The sequence below is a fragment of the Vespula pensylvanica genome, chromosome 1 (genome assembly GCF_014466175.1).
Source record: "Vespula pensylvanica isolate Volc-1 chromosome 1, ASM1446617v1, whole genome shotgun sequence".
NCBI classification, from domain to species: Eukaryota; Metazoa; Arthropoda; class Insecta; order Hymenoptera; family Vespidae; genus Vespula; species Vespula pensylvanica.
Genome location: NC_057685.1, coordinates 9,269,213 through 9,288,787, shown reverse-complemented (window position 1 = coordinate 9,288,787; position 19,575 = coordinate 9,269,213). Strand labels below are relative to the sequence as shown.

Here is a 19,575-nt window from a genome sequence, read left to right as displayed (position 1 = left end):
TGCATAAAGTGTCTACTCTATTACGTACATAATAAATTGCTATACCTAATTATACCCATACCTGCTTCAATTGAATTAGAGCATAGTAGATATGCGATAAAGGGTCGACAAAGGCAACGAGAGAAATCTGACCGACTCTGGTGGCTCGGCAAAGGACGAGAAGGAGGATACGAACGACTGGACCAATGATATTTCAAGATGGTATGTGCACGTATCGTAATAACGCGTAGGTAGTCTATACTCGGATGTAGTTAGTCAACGGGAAGCCATAACTGCCGCGTAGGCGGCCGATTTAACGACGAGTGAATAATTACAGGACTTTACGGTCCGTTGCTAGAGAGCTTCGTGGAATGGAGGAGCGTTAGCTACTACACTCGCAGTTATATTTACGGTCCAACGATGACGGCAATTTCGGTTTAGAAATCAAAGAGAAAATCGTTGACACTCGAATCTAATCTCCTTACGAGTTCATCGAAGATTCATAATCTTTCATCTGTAATGTTCAACACGATCACTTTTTCATATATTTTCTTATTATATTATCATTATCGTTTGTAACAAGAGAATAATTTCTATTTAAAAACGTGATATTTCCTCGAGCTTACTGTTCTCGTTAAATTAATATGAAGGTGAAAATCGGATAAGTTCGTTCTTCTGGTACGAACATTTATAATTAAATGGTGTTGTTACTTATTACATTGAAGTTCCCGAAGAAACGGATAGAGATCATTAGTGGAGGTAAGATTGCGGTTGCTTGGATAATCCCTTCAATAATATAAGTCGATGAAAGAAGAGCGGGAGAATGAGCTCAAACACGAGTCTGTGGAACATGCGTTTCGGTAAAATCTTTAATTACGGTAGGTTGCCTTGATGCATTTTGAGAGAAGAAATAAGAAAAGAATATTTTGCGAAATAATTTCATAATCGGAAAAATGCTTCGCGCATTGATGGGATATAAGTCGAGGTGGTCGCGTGGAAAGGTCGATATCGAAGGGTACGAAAGGGCAGGTGCCGACGACACAAGGAGGTGTGTGTCGCAAGGAGTGTCGAACGGCCAGGTCTCGTGACAAATAGAAGCTTTGTGTCGCGACAATGGGGAGTTTATTTCCGGGCCGGCTGGGGCTACAATGTAGGCACTATACTGTAATTAAATTCCCAAACCCAAGGATTCGGAGGTTATAGAGGAGCCAAAGCAGAGAGAGAGAAAGAGGGAGAGAGAGAGAGAGAACGTGGGTCGGCAGACTGAAGTAGAAGAGAGGAAGGAGGTGGAGAAGGCAGAACCTTAGCATATTGCATACTGACCACTCCGCAACGCTATGGTCTTTCCTACGGCAGACGCCATATTGTTTGCCGTATGTTCCTTCCTTCCTTCCTTCCTACCTTCCTTCTCGCTACTCTCTGGCTTGTACCAAAGCTAAGATGAAACGAATTCCACTTACAAATTCCATTGTCCGAGAGGAAACGGAGATCGGTGGTGATAAGCGTACGCTACGTACTCAAATACGTTACAAGAGAGGCTTCGTTAATAATGTAATCTCATGCAGTTCCTCTCGTAGATAATAATCAAGCCATGTGAAAATCAAAGGAAATTGAACGAGTCAAATATATCGACTACCTCGATTCTTCGTCGCTGATCGTTTCCCTAAACCTACGAAAATGTATGATCCATGTGTAAAGTAATCGATTAATTTATCTTATCAATTGTTTTAGATCATTACACCTAAAAATAAGCAATATACACATTCTATAATTTAAAATACTACCACATTCTTTTAAAGCTGTTATTAATGGACGATATAATCGGACATACTTTTAACGTATATTACCTATCACGGAGGTTTACAAACTTTCTTACCGATTTGCAATCTATAATGTAATCAATCCAAAATGTAATAATAATTATCAACGAAATACAAAGTTTTCTGTCTCAACGTTTACAAAAATAATTATAGAATCGAACATACATTTCATGTAGTAGCATTATTTAAAATCTCCATCAGTTATAGAAAAGCAAATAGCTTCTCAAACATTAGGATAACCGTTCGTATCGACCTAAAAAATAGATTCTTGAAGCTTAGTGATCGTCTCGTACGAAAAGTAAAAGATATCCCAACGTTCTCTTCTTACTATCTTTCCCTTCTTCGAGAAAAGGGTTCTTCGAATAATCTATATTGGAAGGTGCTAACTGAAGTATTATGTACTCTAGCTTCGAAGCAGCAAAAGAAGGGATCTCGCTTGGTATAAACTAGGATGAGGGAGAAGGAAAAGACACAGAGAGAGAGAGAGAGAGAGAGAGAGAGAGAGAGAAAGAGAGAGAGAGATGTTGCGAACGGAAAGTTTGATCCTGCTGTTGAAGGTGGATGAACTTTATTGTCGCTCATAACGTCGGAAGATGTACGTCGAAAAATAGATAGGACGACGTAAGTTATCCTTTTTAAAAAAAAATTCTTGACCTTTCGAGTGTAGAATTGATATAGAAAAGGATTAACGCTACGTATCGCGTTCTAAATTCATTTTTAAGATCCTTTTAAAACTCTTCGCATGTTCTTGGGAAGATACTAACATGCAAACATCAGCAACGTTCATTAGAAAAGAATTGTATAATCGTGTAATTGAATCGATTGCTTAAATAAACGAAATTATTCGACAGTAAGTAGGAAGATAGTAGAATAGAAGAGATCGACGAAGCATTGCATTAACCAAGTTCGAATAGGAGAGAGGGAGAGAGAGAGAGAAAGAGAGGAAAATGAGAGACAAATACAATTCCGTATTAATTTTCCAATAAGGTATATTACGATTCTCCAATATCTTAAAGTTACATATGATCGATATTATGCTACATATGACACATATTCGTAAATTAACAAAACAGTTAAGGTTCTCTTAAAGTGAGTACATCGTGATAAGAAGGAAGAAATGATCGCTTTTATCCTCGATAGTATTAACAAAGTACGCCGATTCTTGATTCGGTTTTCGTTCGAGACGTCAAAGTAAGCCGGGATCACGCGTCTTCGTGAAACAGAGATGGAGTTTTAATGCGGAGCAAACACACATATAAATCCCAAGCTGCCGAACGTGAGAACGTGTAAGTCTTAAGAGCAAGAGAGATGCTAGGGAAGAAGGTAGAAAGATAAGCATGCGGAAGGGAGCTATCTAAAGAGAGAAAGAGAGAAGGAGAGAAGTAGACGAAAACGTTCGTGCGCGGCTTGTCAGAACGGGGTTGGCTAAAATGAAAGTTGGAGCCACGGCTTGCCGCAGCAAATCCGGCTTGATTAAAACACCGTAGGAGGAATCCCTTACCCCTTTCGCTCTTAGCCACCAGCCATGGTCCCTATACCACCCCCTTTATTTCGACCTTCTTCGGTCGCCAAGGAGCGTGCTTGCGCACGCGCACGCGCGCACTCTCACGCCAAAGTATAATCTTAATGCAGTCTTATACGAAGCGGAACGAGGCTATATTTCATTATAACCCCGCAGTCCTTCCGGAGCCCTTCGCGAACCCTTTCCATTTCGACTACTATAAGCGTAAGGGCGACTGGGATTTTCCTTCAAGATATCGTCCTTGCCTCGAAGAAGGGGCCTTCGTCGTTTGGAATCTCCTCTCTCTCTCTCTCTCTCTCTCTCTCTCTCTCTCTCTCTTTCTATAGTTCAAGGTAGATGATTCGAAAAGAGAAAGAGAGAAGAAGGGGTGGGTGGGGTGAGGAGGAACGGAGGATTGTAAGTATCGAAACGGCGACATTGGCTAAAGTGCCTTGCCGTAATGCCTTCCCTAATCTTTTCCCCATCCTGTCGAAAAACTACCCGTTTCTCTCAAAATGGGGGTGTAGAAGGTAACAGAGTAGGGCCGCCGAAATTATAACTCATGATCGCGTTTGATAATAGAGATGGCTCGTGACGCTAAGGAATTAAGGGGCATGTCGATAGATTCCCGATAATTCTTCGGATAACTTTCTTCCTAACAAATATTTCGTTTCTCTCGTTTTTTTCCTTTTTGGTTATTTTTCTCGTTCTTCGGTCTGAATAGAGCTGGACGCATTTTGGTAATTATGATACTCGGATTCATCGGCAGGTGATATACAATTATTTGCAATAGAATATCAAACACCGACGTCGATTAAAACGACCGGTGAAAGTTGCCAACGAAGGAATAAGGTTGACGGTTAGGGGAGACATCGCGGCTCGAAACTTAAGGGGGTAAAAACGGGAGTATATTTACGATGTTACAATGCCCTATGGACTAATCCTCGCCCCGGGCATTACCTAGACCGATCGAACCCTCTTGCTTTTCCATGGAATGCAAGCGTACTTTAACGCCAGAGGAAGTTAGATATCCCTAAGAATCAATATCGTCTTTCGTTTTCTAATAGGAATTGCGAGAAAGTAACGTGAAGGTGATATAAACGAAAAAAGAAACAGAAAAAAAAGAGAAAAGAGCAATAAGTCGTAATACGATTTTTCCCTTTAAAATACTTTCGAGAATTCATCCGAGGTCTGACTACCTAATTGACACGATTTTTATAAACTCCCCTTGTCGAGGGTTAAGCCAGCTTTTGTACGATCGTCGTCGGGGTACGCTCTTGAATCCTCCCATTATATCAAAAGAATGCGACAATACCAACTCATAATTGCCCTATTATGATGATCGTTTCGCGTGAAAAGGTTCGTTTCCTTCGCGTTAAGAATTATTTACTTTATTCCCAACAGCATAGGACAAACACACAGCGGAGAGTAATAAATCATGAGTAATAAACAGATCTCCTTAAGAGGATTTACGAGACTAGCTTTCTAGTATTTTGACAGCGCTTTTACGATTTAACAGAGGATTAGCGTTTACCCAAACAAATACCTTTTTCAGGGACTGTTATGAAAGGACCGAAAGGACAGATTTGGTTAACCCTATTCGAATTCCAAAAAATGTTAACGCTTAATATATTTAACAGAAAAGATCATCTCTTTGTGCTAGGCTTCGCGAAGGAAAAAGAAAGAAATTATGATACAAGAGGGAGTCGAAATTTATTCGTATGAATAATTTTGTTTTCTATCCTTAGTTAAGCCTTCTAGAACTAAAATAACCAAAGAAAAACGTCCTTGCTAACACACATTATATAAAGCGTACAAGAGAGAAAATCTTGAAGAAAGGACGAAGGAATATAATCGTAATGGTAATCGCGCCCCTAACGACCCTACAAGTGAAGTCAGAGCAGATTTAGCATTAATATTCTAAGAACGTTGCGCGGAAGCCAACGGGTCTTAACTTCGGTCTTTGTAATAAAGAAATCAGCAGGGAGCAGAAAATGATAGTCAGCTGGTGACTTTCCCACTCCTTGCCGGAAGAAACAATGGTAAGATGATTATTCTTTAACGCTGGTAATATTGAGTGGTAGCTATATAATATCGAATACATTAGGAACAATTTATATTGATAAGAAAACGTTATCTTCCGATTACATTAAGCACCTGCTATTAGTACTATTGGTTCGTAAACGATTCGAACTTTTGATATTGACTATTCTAATTTATTCTTTGTTTTTATTGTTCTAGCATTTATTTAGTAAAAATATTTTTATAATGCGAATAAAAGAAGAGAAGAGAGACTGAAGATATACATGCAACACCCTCTAAAGTCAACCCTTCGAACTCCATAGCCAGCAGTCGCTTTTATTGATTTTACAAATTCTCTTTTCTACGTAGACTCTTTATCTACTAATTTTATCTTTGTAGAACAAATTAGTAGCAAAGAGTAAAACTTTTAACGAGCAGATATTAGTCTTACGTAGACTTTTGAAAAAAGTCTAATTCAATTATATCGTCTAATTTGTTTTCTATACAATGATGAACTACAACTATCTAGGAATATTTCAAAGCATCGATTACCGTCTCGTAAAAACTATATGGTAGTTCGTAACTTTGATTTCACGCTATAGAATTTGTCTTATTCAAAACGTCACAGAATCCCTTAGCCTTCTTCTCCCTATTCGCCGTTGGCTAAATAGCTAACTTCGCATAACTATCCTAATAGATTATGATTATTGTGGAGGAAAGCTCTGATTTATGCAATTATCATAAATTCAGACCTGCCCGCCGTATCCTCAAGGCGCTTCTCCTAGAGTCCCATTCACAAAATTTCAATAGCAAATTATATCCCTGTAAAGTACGCGTCACCATTTTCGTAAAAGATCTTTTGTACGAGAAAAGGTCATTGCTCGTGAGTTCTTTATCATTTATTTTCGATATTTTCTTTGTATTTCATATACCTATACGAGAGCAAAAACTAATTATAAAATATACGATAAATTTATAATAATGTTTGGAAAATGTTAGATCCATTCACGAGGTTGGATATTGATTATTTATACAAGTGCTATCTAAATAAAATAAAATAAAAAAAAAAAAAAACATTGTATTAATTGTACAAAAACTTGTCGATTTGTACTAATTTTTGGTCGGTAAAAAGAGATCTCTATTTTATAGCTTCTACTTTATCGACGAACAGTATTTTACTTGTGCTTAGATATACAATTACCATCCACTAAAGGTATTAATACCGACATGGATGTCGGTAAGTGACTATCCCAGAGGGTAACTATGATATAAATTATTATTCAAAATAATGATAAATTGTTTATTCTTAAAAAATAAAAGATTATTTAATATTCTGAAATATTATATAAGTGGTATTGATCATAATTTTTATTTGTTCGTATTAGAAGACTTACTGAACGTAGGTAAAAGAGATCTCTACCCTAAGCAATCCCATCGACGATTTTCCTTCGACATTCGTACTCAAGACGTTTTTACTCGTAGCAGCGCCGCGAAATTCTTGCGGCAAGCGTATAAAATATCGCATGAATAGAAGTTCCATTCCACCCCCAATTATCTCGGCTGAACTTTCCCGACAACTCCCAAGAGGGTTGAAACGAATCAGAACTTCTCGAGAAACTTTAAAAATCGTTATTTTGCTGAGGTAGCGGTATCTTCGGCGAATCGTCTATATATTCTTTAGCTATTCACGGATTTAATCGCACAGAACTGTATGAAAAAGACGGGAGATAGTACAAAAAACAAGTAGAAAAATTTATCATCGATAACAATACATTTATAGAAATAAAACTGCATATTTTATTTTAACTAGAATTAATATCATCGTACTCTAAAACGGATTAAAAGAGATGAAAGGAATCATTAACGAATGTGTTAACGTATGAATGCGTTGGTGATAAAGTCGAAAATTATCTGCTTCGTTGCTCGTCACCGGGTTTGGCTTACGTAGACATTTATACGAGTAATAACAATATCCCACGTGCTGAATGATCGATAAAAAAAGAACAAGTCTGACAAAGTGAAACGTCAGCGGTTTGTCGTTACAATCGTTTCGCTTTACGTTCCCTGGCAAACCTATCTTTTTTACGTCTCTTTTACAATTTTATAGCTAAACTTTTATCAAAGAACGCTACTATCTAATTCGCGAAAAATCGCACGAACAAATCGGCACGAAGTTCCATAAAGAAAGAAAACAAAGGAAGAGTCCCGATAAGTCGGAACTTATAAAATGCATATAAGGAGAGAGAGAGAGAGAAAGAGAGAGAGAGAGAGAGAGAGAGAGAGAGAGAGAGAGATCGATAGTTCTCCCCTTTTATACAACTATTTTTATCCGGCTACAATCTCTCGCTAGATAATTATATTTCAATCTTGCCGTTCGACGCGACGAAATTGAAAGTCTATCGGTTATATTCATTTATTCGCTTACCTTTTTCGGTGTAGGATGCAAAACGGTGATTGGCACTTGGCGAGGAGTAGAAATCGGCAGTGACCGAGTTGGTTCTTTCGTTGAAAATTGCGATGGCTTTGTTTCTCTACTGGATGGCAATTCGAGAAGATGTTGTATCGAATGGTTCTTTCTAGTCTTCTTCGACGCCATCCTATTAAAAAAAAAACAAAAGATAAAGAAATAAAAAAAAATACATTATGATTTTACAATATATATAAAATAAATACTTAGACGATGTCCTGACATAAAACTTATAGACGAAGATAAACATTTACATAACATTAAAAAAATCTTAATCTTAATCTATTAACAATTGTTAAGCTGCAAATAAACTTTAATAAACAGAAGCGATAAATCTTAATTCGGATGTCACACGTGCATAAACGGCTTTTCGTAGAAACATCGCAGCATTGGATATCGGTTGAAACTTTCGCATTTAACTTTTCCGTCCTGTTGGGGAAACGACCAACAAAGCTCATCACTGGAAAGTTTTCCGAGACAAGGACGACCGAGCGAGGCGAGAGCGAGATGTAGCGTGGCGCGCGCCGCTAGGACCTAAGTATACCTACATACACGTCTACGAGCAAACCCTCGATATACCGGGTGTCCTACTACATACATTTCTAACCGAAATAAATAATCACTAAATAACGGCTGACATACAATTATACGTACATAAATTCAATATTTGTACACAATATTTGTTTAGTCACAAAAGTCTTTTGTTTAAATTTACGAATGAATAATATAATACGAATGAATTACGAATAAATAATATTCGCCTAATTTATAACGTTACAACTACGCTGTAATAATTTCTTTTTCCATTTAATATGAAAGATAGAATGGAACGTACAATTCCGATGAATAACAATATGAAAACAATGAAAGAAAATTTCAAAAAAATGAATATCTTCGATGTCAACGGTAAATACATTTCTCCCTCGAAATATCGATCGTTCCATGTAAATCCATTCTTTCGAGTTTCAAGAAAAGAAATCTAAAGAATTGAAAGAAAAAATTGAAGAATAAGGTAAGATGCGTTCCGCACGAAAATCGACTTCCCTACATGTAGGGATACTATATCGTAAAAGTGTCGGCGTTCATATGTATATGTACATGAGAGAAAAATAGAAAAGGGAAGAGAAACGTGAAGGGATGAGTCGTGCGCCCAACATCCGAACATCGTTGGGGTAACTCACCTCGAACAGTCGCTAAAGTTTCTCTCCTCCTTCGTGTTTACGCACGCGCCAAATCGTACAACACATACGTCCTGGCACGTGCATATTGTTCTACGCGCATGTCCATTCTCTAAGCTAGTGTGTGTATGTGTGTGTATTTGTATCCGTGTTCACACGAGGCCGACGAGATTACGACCGTGACCTTACCGACAGATTCGTGGACCGAGTAATTCTAGGAAGAATTTCAAATAGAACATCCTGAAAAAAGAGAATGATCGCGGTGAATCCAAATGATTCATTCAAACTTTTTACGATATTTTAATACTTATCAACGAAGATAAACATTGAATTTTACTTATTCTTTAATAAATTAACGATCGTTTGGCAAAACAGAGTTTTAATATACATAGATGGAAAATCAGAGATCCGATATCTCGATATACGTATAATTCAACGATTCTATGAAAAAGGGCATTTCGAACTTTACGATCAATATTGATGTTAATTAACTAATCTATTCGTTCAAAAGAAAATTACGTGGAATGTACAACGCATGAAGTGTGTGGCAATTAGCTCTAAGCACTCGACTTGTCGCAGAGTGTATGCTGTTGGTTTTAATCAGACAGCTCGCTCGTTCGAAATGTATAACATTTTGATGAGATCAAATCGAAGCGAACCGTTTCGATTGCGTTCTTGCTTCTCTTAAAATCGAATCAATGATTCATTTATTAAATCATTAAATTCGTTACAAAGAGTGTTGTTATTAACAATGAATTTCATTTTATGAGAGTGAAAATTTTGATTCCAAGCTTCGTTCAAATAACAAACGTATTACAGATTTCAACACTGTGACATTCATTTGTACTGTTTAAAATTAAATAGAAAAAATTACAAGACATGTAACATCATTTGAAATATAAATTTTTATATAACTCTTGAAATCATGCGGAATATCCCTTTAGCTTCGAAAGAATGACAGGAAGCATCGACGAGAATGCACATGCAGTACAATACCAAGAATCTACTTAAAGTATAAGAAGTACACTTTCAATCAAGCAAATCTATAACTCAGTCTACCGTGAAGTATGTACTCATTACGACACAATAATAGATTATTATGTTATACTTTTTCGCTTATTTATGATATACATTCATCCTTCACAAAGCTGATATAGAAATAGAACAAGGCCTATGAGTGAATGAAGAGATCGATTTGAACATTATGGTCCAGCGATGTTGTCGAAGTGAAAACGATCTCGTACTGTTCTATTCCGTCTGACTATATTTATCATTAAAATTTCTAACTTCGGGATAACGGCGTTTCCAATAATTAACTCGAGAACAGCTAATTACAAGGACGAAAATATAGCAAACATTAATCCATAGCTACATATTCGCTCGTCGGATCGGTGATCAAATCTTTGCAAACTTTCAAAGTCTCGAATGACTTGGAAGTAGAAAGATGAAAGAAAAAGAACGAAGATGGAGATAAAGGAGGAGGTGGAAGAGGTGGAGGGGGCAGAGAAAGGGAGGAGGAGGAGGAGGAGGAGGAGGAGAAGGCAAGCAGTACGTATTTCAGTCATCCGGGCAACTTTTGCAAGTTTAATGCCCGGGCGCTCGAGTAATTTAACACGACGAAATTAACTTTTCAGTTTTACCAAAGTTTCCTGGCAACTTAACCGCGCCTTTACCTCCTCCAAGCCCACCTCCCGTAGACTCGCTGCCTCCACAAACTCCTAGCACCCTCACCCTTCTCGTCTTTCACCTATACGAAGACTCGAGAGCAACTTTTAAAACGCTCCGTCGTGGTAACAACTGCGCGGCACAGCGCGGAGCGCTACCAAACTATAATTCCACCCTTAAGACCCAGAGTTTACGACGTAAACTTTTCCGCTCGCGAGCAGTCGCGATGGGGTGATGTCGATACTTCGATTTCGATGAAAGAAAAAAGAAAAAAAATTGAGAAGGAGAGAGGGAGAGAGAGAGAGAGAGAGAGAGAGAGAGAAAAGAATGAGAGAAAAATATAGAGAGAAAGAGAAAAAGATTTGTGCGTAAAAACAATCAAATTGCCGAAGCGATAGAAAAGTTTTGAAAGGTGACTCGTATCGATACTTGCGTCGAAGGAAACCCAACGAAAATGATTACTCGAATTTACCGACTTACATCCGCGATATCGAATAAAGTATTTCGTATCTATAAGCTTACAAACATAATTTATATAAATTTTCTAGGAGGTTTAGTGTATCCGCTCTTAAGAAATACGATAGCATCGATATCGAAGAGTAATGCAGCGTAATGTTGAAGATCTAACGACTTTACTTAAGTATGCAATCGGTACATTGATAGTACACTTCGCAATAACCGAAATACATATACGTATACATACATATATATATACACATACATACATACACACATATATATAATATATATATATAGATATGCCTCCGATAATATTCCTATTACTACGATACCGTCACAAACATTAACAAGAGCTCGATTTCTTCGCTGATTTATCAGCAATCGTATCGTTGACACGCGAACGATCGGTGAATTTCTAATTCGCCGTTACGGTTTATCGAATCGATATTCTATTAATCGTACGTCCGTAGCGTGACCGTAAAGTGTGCAAATCGAAACGAATACATCAAATCGAGATTACTTTTATCTTTCTGGTATTTCTCCTCGCTCCTTTTGCCAACTCTTCTCTCTCTCTCTCTCTCTCGTTCTCTCTCTCTCTCTCTCTCTCTCTCTCTCTCTCTCTCTCTCTCTCTCTCTCTCTCAATCTCTCTCTCTGTCAGTAGCATGGTAAAGCGGCAAGAAGGGTCTCGGTCGATCGACTTTCGAGTTCCGATCCGATGACGGTAGCTTGGCAATATTTTTCCGACTAGTTTTGCGTAGCTATTACACCCGCACGATTGACTTTCCGTTACTTCCAACTTTTCTCTTTCTTTTTCTCCTTTTCTTTCTTTTTCGAAGATCTCTTTTCGCCAAGAGTCAGCAAGACGATTGCCGAACGGATACGAAAACTCGAGATTCATGGCTATTGCTCATTCCGAGATGTCAAGTCTTCCGGTAAACAAAGACTCTAATGACGAAAAAAGAAAATTCTTCTATTTGCATCGTTCGGAAAATTCGTGGTCGCAAGTCGAACAAATAAAAATGCACTGTTCTAGATTCGAACCGCGCCTCTTGCATGTCTTTCAAGATCGATTCGTATCCTAAAATCGTGTAACGAGAACAAAAGAGAAAGAGGAAGAAAGAGAGAAAAAGAGAGAGAGAGAGAGACATGTGGAGACAGAAACAAAGACAGAGACGAAGAGAAGCAAATCGAAAAACTTATGAAAAATTCTACAGAGCGAAAAGAGAAAATCGCTTCTCTATCGAACGTTTCTTTCTTTTTTTTTCTGAAATTTTACGTGAATAGACGAGCATGTTAGATAGAAGGAACATATCGAATACACACGAGTTTTCGAAGACATTTCCTGAGATAAGGGCGTCCTGCTTGTTTTCTAGTTTACACTCCGAAAGAAAGTCTCTCGATTTCTCGTGAATCAGGCGCACACGTGCAAGAAGCTACGTAGTCAAAGTTTCTCAAGGGACAAACTTCCAAACGACGTTTAACAGATATATGAAAGCCGAGCCTATCGAAATGAATTCGTAAAGAAATGTGTCGATCGAACAGTGCGATTTCCACTTTGTTATTTTCGTGAATCGACAGAGTTCGATACTACTTTGGTAAACATCATCCAAATTTAAGATCTCGAATGGATTCCGAGTATCAAGTCCGTCTTTCGTAAAAACTTTTCTATTCGATGTTTATCTAACTCGAATAGCAAAATAATATACCAAGATCGCATTAACGTCTGTTGAAAGAACCAATCCGCTTTTGCAAATCCGTGTAGATTTGTGGAGCAATATTTCTACGAATTGGATGTTGCAAAGTTTCTATCTATTCTTCTATCTAACAAAGATCGGCATTCTTCCCACGTAACCTAGAAAACAGGAGAATTATATATATAAATATAGGTACACATACATACATGAGAAAAACCCGTTTCCATCGCAGAAAGCTTTAACGAAATGTAACTGTTAATCAAATGAACATTTGCCTATCCTATTTAGAATAAGAGAGGTTTACTAATAGAGAGCATGAGCAATAAATGAACGGACCGCAATTAATCCAAATACATAACGCGGTACGACCTCTTTCTGTTATTTTGAATTAGAAGCAGAGCCATCGAAATTCGTAGCACGTTTTACTCCATATGCGATGAGAAAACGTTGTCATGCGACTCTATAATTGAAAGACCAAATAGTTAATTATATATACCTAATTAAAAATGATCATCTTCTCGTTAATCCTTTGAACGAATCGTGATCAATGGTCAATGGACATGAATTAATAAATGAACACATACGGATAAACATATAATATGTAAAAATCGAATAAAAAATCCCGTCCATCTGCAGTCATAGACGTCATAAAATCAGGCAACTTACGCGACCTATGTACACACTTATCGTTCTCATAAGAAGACTTGGTAAAACTGCCTGTAAAATGAATACGAGAGAAAGAGCATTTTCTCGTGATAAAGAGCAACGGAATCGTCGGGTAAACTCGAGCCAGCAAGTATTCATACTTTTCATCGTGTACGTACGTATATACACACGTACCAGGAATAACGTCAGTACAATAGGAATTACATGTAGAAACGAGAGGGTTAAAACCAACCCTATTGAATTAGACAAGAAAGACGGGACCCGTGTCATGGAAACAGCTTTGTAGTTTTTAACATTTGAGCTTCTGAATGAAGACAAGGTTTAGATGCACTTAACGAGCTTCTTTTCTACGTTGCGCTTGGATTTTATTACGGATACGTCTCGCGACATATTTTTCACAAGCCTCTGCAGTAATGAAAGAAAAAAGGAAAAAGAAAGAAATAAATAAAGGAAAGTAAAGGAGAGAGAGAGAGAGAGAGAGAGAAAGGAAAGGCTTCTGAAAGAAAGGCACAAAAGTGCAACGTCGAGGTCGACGCATGTTTTCCTGCACCCTTTTTTTCCACATTTTTCCCTCGGCACGTTGCGTTTTCGCGCGTAACCAGAAAACGACAGAAGATGCGGCTGAGCCTTCGAGCAAGAGAAGATTAACTCTCATCTAATGAGTTCTTGTGAGACGCAATGAGAAAACAATTTGGACTTTGTCGTTGACTTCAGTGAGGACCGCGAAGACAACTCTGACGAGAATGACGACGTCAACGGCTACGAAACGCACGCGCGTGGAATTGAGGTTGAAAGGCCTTGGACCACGCTTCGAAGGATTCCAAAAGCCTCCTGCTAACAGCCACTTGGCAGAATTCGAAGCACAATACCGGCAACGCGGAATTACAACGTGCAACCAGGACGATGACGGCCTAATTAGGCTCTCTCTCTCTCTCTCTCTCTCTCGTACGCGCGCTTATGCTCACGCTCACGTTCGCTACGCGCGCCGACTCGAATTCCAAGTACTGTTAAACGAGGGATACAATAATACATCCTAAAATTTCCGAGTTGGGTACCGTGGCGATATTTCTACGAAACGCGTGTGAGTTCGAACGGCTGGAATAACTCCAACTAAACAACTTCCAAACGAGAAACTCCCATTCCTCCTGGCACCCTCGCGAGACTTTACACGAAACTTTGCTATCTTTGCTTGGATAACGTTGATACTCCTTATCTCGTAAAGTTATTAAAACGTAAACGAGCAAAATGGCATCCAATTAAGAGAATTCACAAGAACGAGCTTTATAGTTTACCAGGCGCTTTTTTAAAAACCTTTATTTAACGTTGTTAGTGAGAGCCGATTATCCTCTCCGTAATGCATAATGATGGCTTTAAATACTCTGAGAAACTTCAAACTCGTTATTATTCTGCATGTCGTCGACGTCTACCTCATCCTTGTCGTCGTCGTCCTCGTCGTCGTCGTCGTCGTCATCGTCGTCGTCGTCGTCGTCGTCGTCGCCGCCGCCGTCGCAAGGATTACGGTGGCCGTTTTTTGATCATCCATCCGACTACATAAGCAGAAAACTTTTCATTGCCGTATGAAAGTTTCGAACATACAACGAACATACGATGTATTGGTAAGTTGTTTAATGGAAGGGGTTTGCGCACAGAGGATTAATCTCGCATTGAGCCTGCGCGCTGAGGAATCCCGATAATCAAAAGCGTTGATACTCTCACAACAAGCAAAGTTATATAGCCTATCCGCTAGACGATCAGCTGACCCGCATCGCTCTAACATAAGATGCTCTCGCACGAGCATCGATTTAATTAGACATAAAATTTCGATCGTCCGGTGATCTTTAGGTTTAAAATTGCGCTTATAAGTTTCTTCCTATCAGACAGATTATTTATAACAAATATCTCTCAGATCGTTTCTTAATCGAATCTATCACATTGCAAAAAAGTGTATTTGGAGGAATTAGGAAAACAACGAGTCCTTGCAAGAAAATATCATCTTCTGGTTGAAGAAACACTTTATAAAAAGCGCGTCACCGTAATTATATCAGTCATATTTACACAGCGTTATCCGGCACCGATCCTCTCGTACACGACGTCGGTCAACAGGGATTAATTCCAGGTGCTTTCTTGACGCTACATCCCACTTTCGCTCGCTGACATCGCTCGTAACGGGAAAGCGTCTAAGACTCGAGTGATAAGAATAAAACAAAACAAGAAGAGAACAAAACGGAAGAAGTAAACACTTTGTTCATTCATACCTCAACGATGTTGTTAACGAGCTCGTAAAAAGAGCCGATGAGATTCGCGTTAAAAATCGTTTATCACATCCGCTCGCGTTTCTTATCGCTCGTAGTACGATCGATACGATCGCGAGTCATATCACGACTATCATTTCTCGCGCGGCGCGCCAGCTCACTCATCCCACTGTGCGTGTCACCGGTGGGCACGCGACACGTTTACGTTGGCGGCACGCGTGCCGGTGTTACCGACGGAGCAAACTCGTTAGTAGGTTAGAATCCGCTGAAAAGGGAACCCCGTGAGAATGAGTACACAGACTACCAGCAAACGTTCCTTCCTTCTACCCTCCTTCGAGCGTACTCCCTCTACACCCGTGGCATCTCCCGCAGTTTCCAGGATCTCGCGAAAACTTTGCTCGAAAGCGGCAGGCGGCACGAGTCCGTGTAGCAAACCGATGGTGGTAGGGATGACAGATACCTATACGCTATCTCGACTTTCCGAAGAGAGCGAGAGCCAAAGAGAAAGACAGAGAAATAGGAGGGGATAGAAGGGGTTACCCCCACTTTCTCTTTTGTCCGCGTCTCTGTGTGTACCTACGCGTACGAACGCGGTAAATAAAAAAGTTTCAAGTCGCCGAGGACTTTGGCGACGAGCAACGCGCAGGAACCAACATGGTGGCGCACTTCGCAAAACTTTCTCAGGATGCGTACGATTTCGGACCGTTCTTGGATATTTATGTGCGCGAACACACGTATACACGCGTATTCGAGAAAGGCAAAAGTTCGAAGGAATATGCTGTTGCTCTTCCGCAAGAAATCGAATAATTCTTCGATGTATCTACGTACCATACATATACTTAAACGATACGTTCGCAAGTCCTATTTATTCTCAACGCGGGATATGAATTACGTAAAAGGGTAGGTACAAAAGCTACGAAACGTAAATATATTCACCCATCGGAATTAATTTGTCGATCGACCTATTCGAAGCAAAACGTGTCGATACCGAATAAAAAGGTAGTTCGCGCGCTCTCTTCCCATTTGATTGAAACTTTTAAACAATAGAGATACATCAATCGCTATATAATCGAGCCGGTGATTTTTCGATTAACCTGTAAATCGAAATGATAAGCCAGCCGAATTTATATTCAATAGGCAAAATTATAAAATCCATCTTGGAGATATGATCTTTCGATCGCGCAGGAGGAAGACGACGAGTACGAAATGTCAAGTAGTGGTGGTAATAGCGGTAGTAGTAGTAGTAGTAGTAGTAGTAGTAGTAGTAGTAGTAGTAGTAGTAGTAGTAGTAGTAGTAGGAGTAGTAGTAGTAGTAGTAGTGTAGTAGTAGTAGTAGTAGCACGGTCGCGAGCGACACGTGGTCACCTGAGAACGTCGTTGAAAACGTCGGGACGTGTTCGTGACACGCACCGAGAAGGATAAAAAGATAAAAAAGAGAAAGCCGTCGATTGATCCGGATGAACTAATCGTACGCACAATGTATACATACGATTAGTTTTTTTCTCATCTCGTAAGATCTTCGATCTAGTCGCGGAGGTAGCAGTACCTGGTCGCCTGCCGCCTGCCCTCGTGGGAGTCAGCTAAGGGAAATCAATATCTCACTAGGGGTAGAGAGAACACGAGAAAGAGAGAGGAGAATCGGCGAGAGTAGGAGGAGGCGCTCGAAGGTGGAGGTGGAGGTGGAGGTGGCGGTGGAGGCGGAGAAGAGTCGCAGTCGACGCGCTCGTCGAACGCGAGCGCGCGGCCACCGCGTAGTGCCACGCGTGAACTCGTGCATCGCGGTGGTGACACGCGTAAACTCGTGCGCGAAGGATTTCCACCGACCTCCTACTCCTTCTCCTTTTCGATCTCGGGCCACGTTCGTTTCTCTCTCTCCTCTCACTTTCTCTCTCTCTTTTTCTCGTTTGACGCTCGTTATTACCGGCCGTCGCGCGCTCGGTCGGTCACACAAACTCTACCACCACCAGCATCGACATCACCACCGCGACCACTACCACCACCATCACCATCACCACCGCCACCACCACCACCACCACCACCACCACCGCCACCACCACCACCACCACCACCACCACCACCACCAGCACATCCACCAACTACTACTTTGGGAGTCGCCTCATAGTAGCGCGTGTAGGAGCGTCCCGCGTGGCGAGTCCCGCACGCTATTCCACGCTAAGCCACGTGTATGTCACAAGCCGTAGAAAGCCCGATCGTTCCATTCCTGTCGGCCGCTTAGCGGGAACTGGAGACGAAAACCTTGCCTCCGCACCGCGTTCCTCTATCTCTGTCTCTCTTTCGCTCTCGCTACCGCGCTCTCCTGACTCGATCCAAACTCTCCCTTCAACCCTCTTGCTCTCCTTCCTTCGCTCCACGCGCTCGCTCCTCGACGAAACTTTCCCGGCGTCGAGACCACCACCACCAGCACCACCAACACAAATATACGAGCTACGAAGGTGGTGGCAGCATAAACGACGACGACGCACACCGCCGTCTCCGTCTACCCCTTCTCTTCTTCTTCGCCCTCTTCCAACCGAATCTATCCCTCCTTTCATTCCGATTCTCCACCCGCCACTGCTAACGCGCCTCCTTCCCTTTCCTTCGTCGTTTATCCTTCCTCTCTCTTACTTCTTTACTTCTCCTTCAACTTTTATCCAACTTTTTCCCACCTTACGAACTCTCAACTACCCTCCCCCTACTATCTTCACGGACAACGACGACAGTACAACGACGACGACAGCACTGTCGCTTCTCCTGCCTCTTCTCTTTCTTCTTCTACTAGTTCTTCATTCTCCTCCTCCGTCCCTCTCTCACCCTAACTCGCTTCTTGCCCTGGGGATGCGCGTTATGTATTAAAGTGCGCATCTCGCCTCTGTAGTGTGATTCGCTCGCTCGGAAGAAAGTTTGCCGAAGGTAGTTTCGTTGTTATCGTCTGTTCCTACTCGGCAACCGATAAAGAGAAAGAGAGAGTTTTTTCGATGCCTCTCTAATTGCTTTTCGACAATTTTCTCGGCTCTCTGTCGATTAATATTATATTATACTTTTCTCCTAACCGATTCGAAGCAATTCATATTACGCAAACGATGACTTTTTGAATCTCGTTGAATTCCGTTTGTCGAGACCGAGAGAAAGAGTAGGTGAGTCGACTTAGCTTCGAAATTTTGGGCACGCGCCACCCTCTCTTTGAATGAATTCGCGCGGGACCTTGATTTTGGTTTACGGAAGTAGGTCACAGTGCTCAGAGAAAATCTACGGCTCACGTATTACCGAACAAACGCGCAAGCCAGCCTCGTTCGAATTTAAATCGATGCATTTAGCCGTCCGAGAATAGTATCTCTTTATATCGTAAATCTACCTAAGGCGTTGCGCTATTATTTCTACGCGTTTCACCGCCGGCAGCGCGCCGTTGCAGTCATAAAAGTAAACACTTTCGTCGAGCCGAAGCGCTCGAGATTTATAACCGTAACGCTAATAAAACTTACAAGCGAGGGTAGGATATACGACGAGAACATTTCTCGTTCTTTGCGCGAAGACGTTTCGTGCGAGTGAACTAACGCTTCCAAATCGGTATGCAATCTTATGTAACGTTTAGAAACTACTTCAGCTTATTGATTTAACAGTTCTCGCACCTTGAGCCCCGTCGTTTTCGACATTAGAATTAACATGTACCGATAGAGGTTGCTGAAATTGATATCGACGAGAGAAGATGACGACGTCGGCAAGATTCTACTCTACCGAAATCTTGAGCTAACAAAACTCGAGTTTCATAAGAAACTTTATTCTTCTAAACTTTCAGAAATTATCGGAAATTGCCAATTTACCTGAAAAAACTCGTAACTCAAATCGTTGTACTCGAGAAACGTTTCGTTAACGC

General features: G+C 40.5%; 1 protein-coding gene across 1 annotated transcript in view; it reads right to left on the bottom strand.

Annotated features, from left to right (window-relative positions):
* The window catches only part of LOC122632069 (myelin transcription factor 1-like), a 234,912-nt gene extending 218,114 nt beyond the window's left edge, over positions 1-16,798 (bottom strand). Inside the window, exons 1-5 of the mRNA XM_043818511.1 lie at positions 16,641-16,798; positions 15,708-16,180; positions 15,508-15,629; positions 14,880-14,999; positions 7,748-7,919 (exon numbers count right to left, since the gene is read on the bottom strand). Coding sequence (XP_043674446.1) covers positions 7,748-7,919; positions 14,880-14,995 — 288 coding nt within the window. The 5' untranslated portion in view covers positions 14,996-14,999; positions 15,508-15,629; positions 15,708-16,180; positions 16,641-16,798. The remainder of the gene's footprint in view (positions 1-7,747; positions 7,920-14,879; positions 15,000-15,507; positions 15,630-15,707; positions 16,181-16,640) is intronic.
* Positions 16,799-19,575: the final 2,777 nt, after the last annotated feature.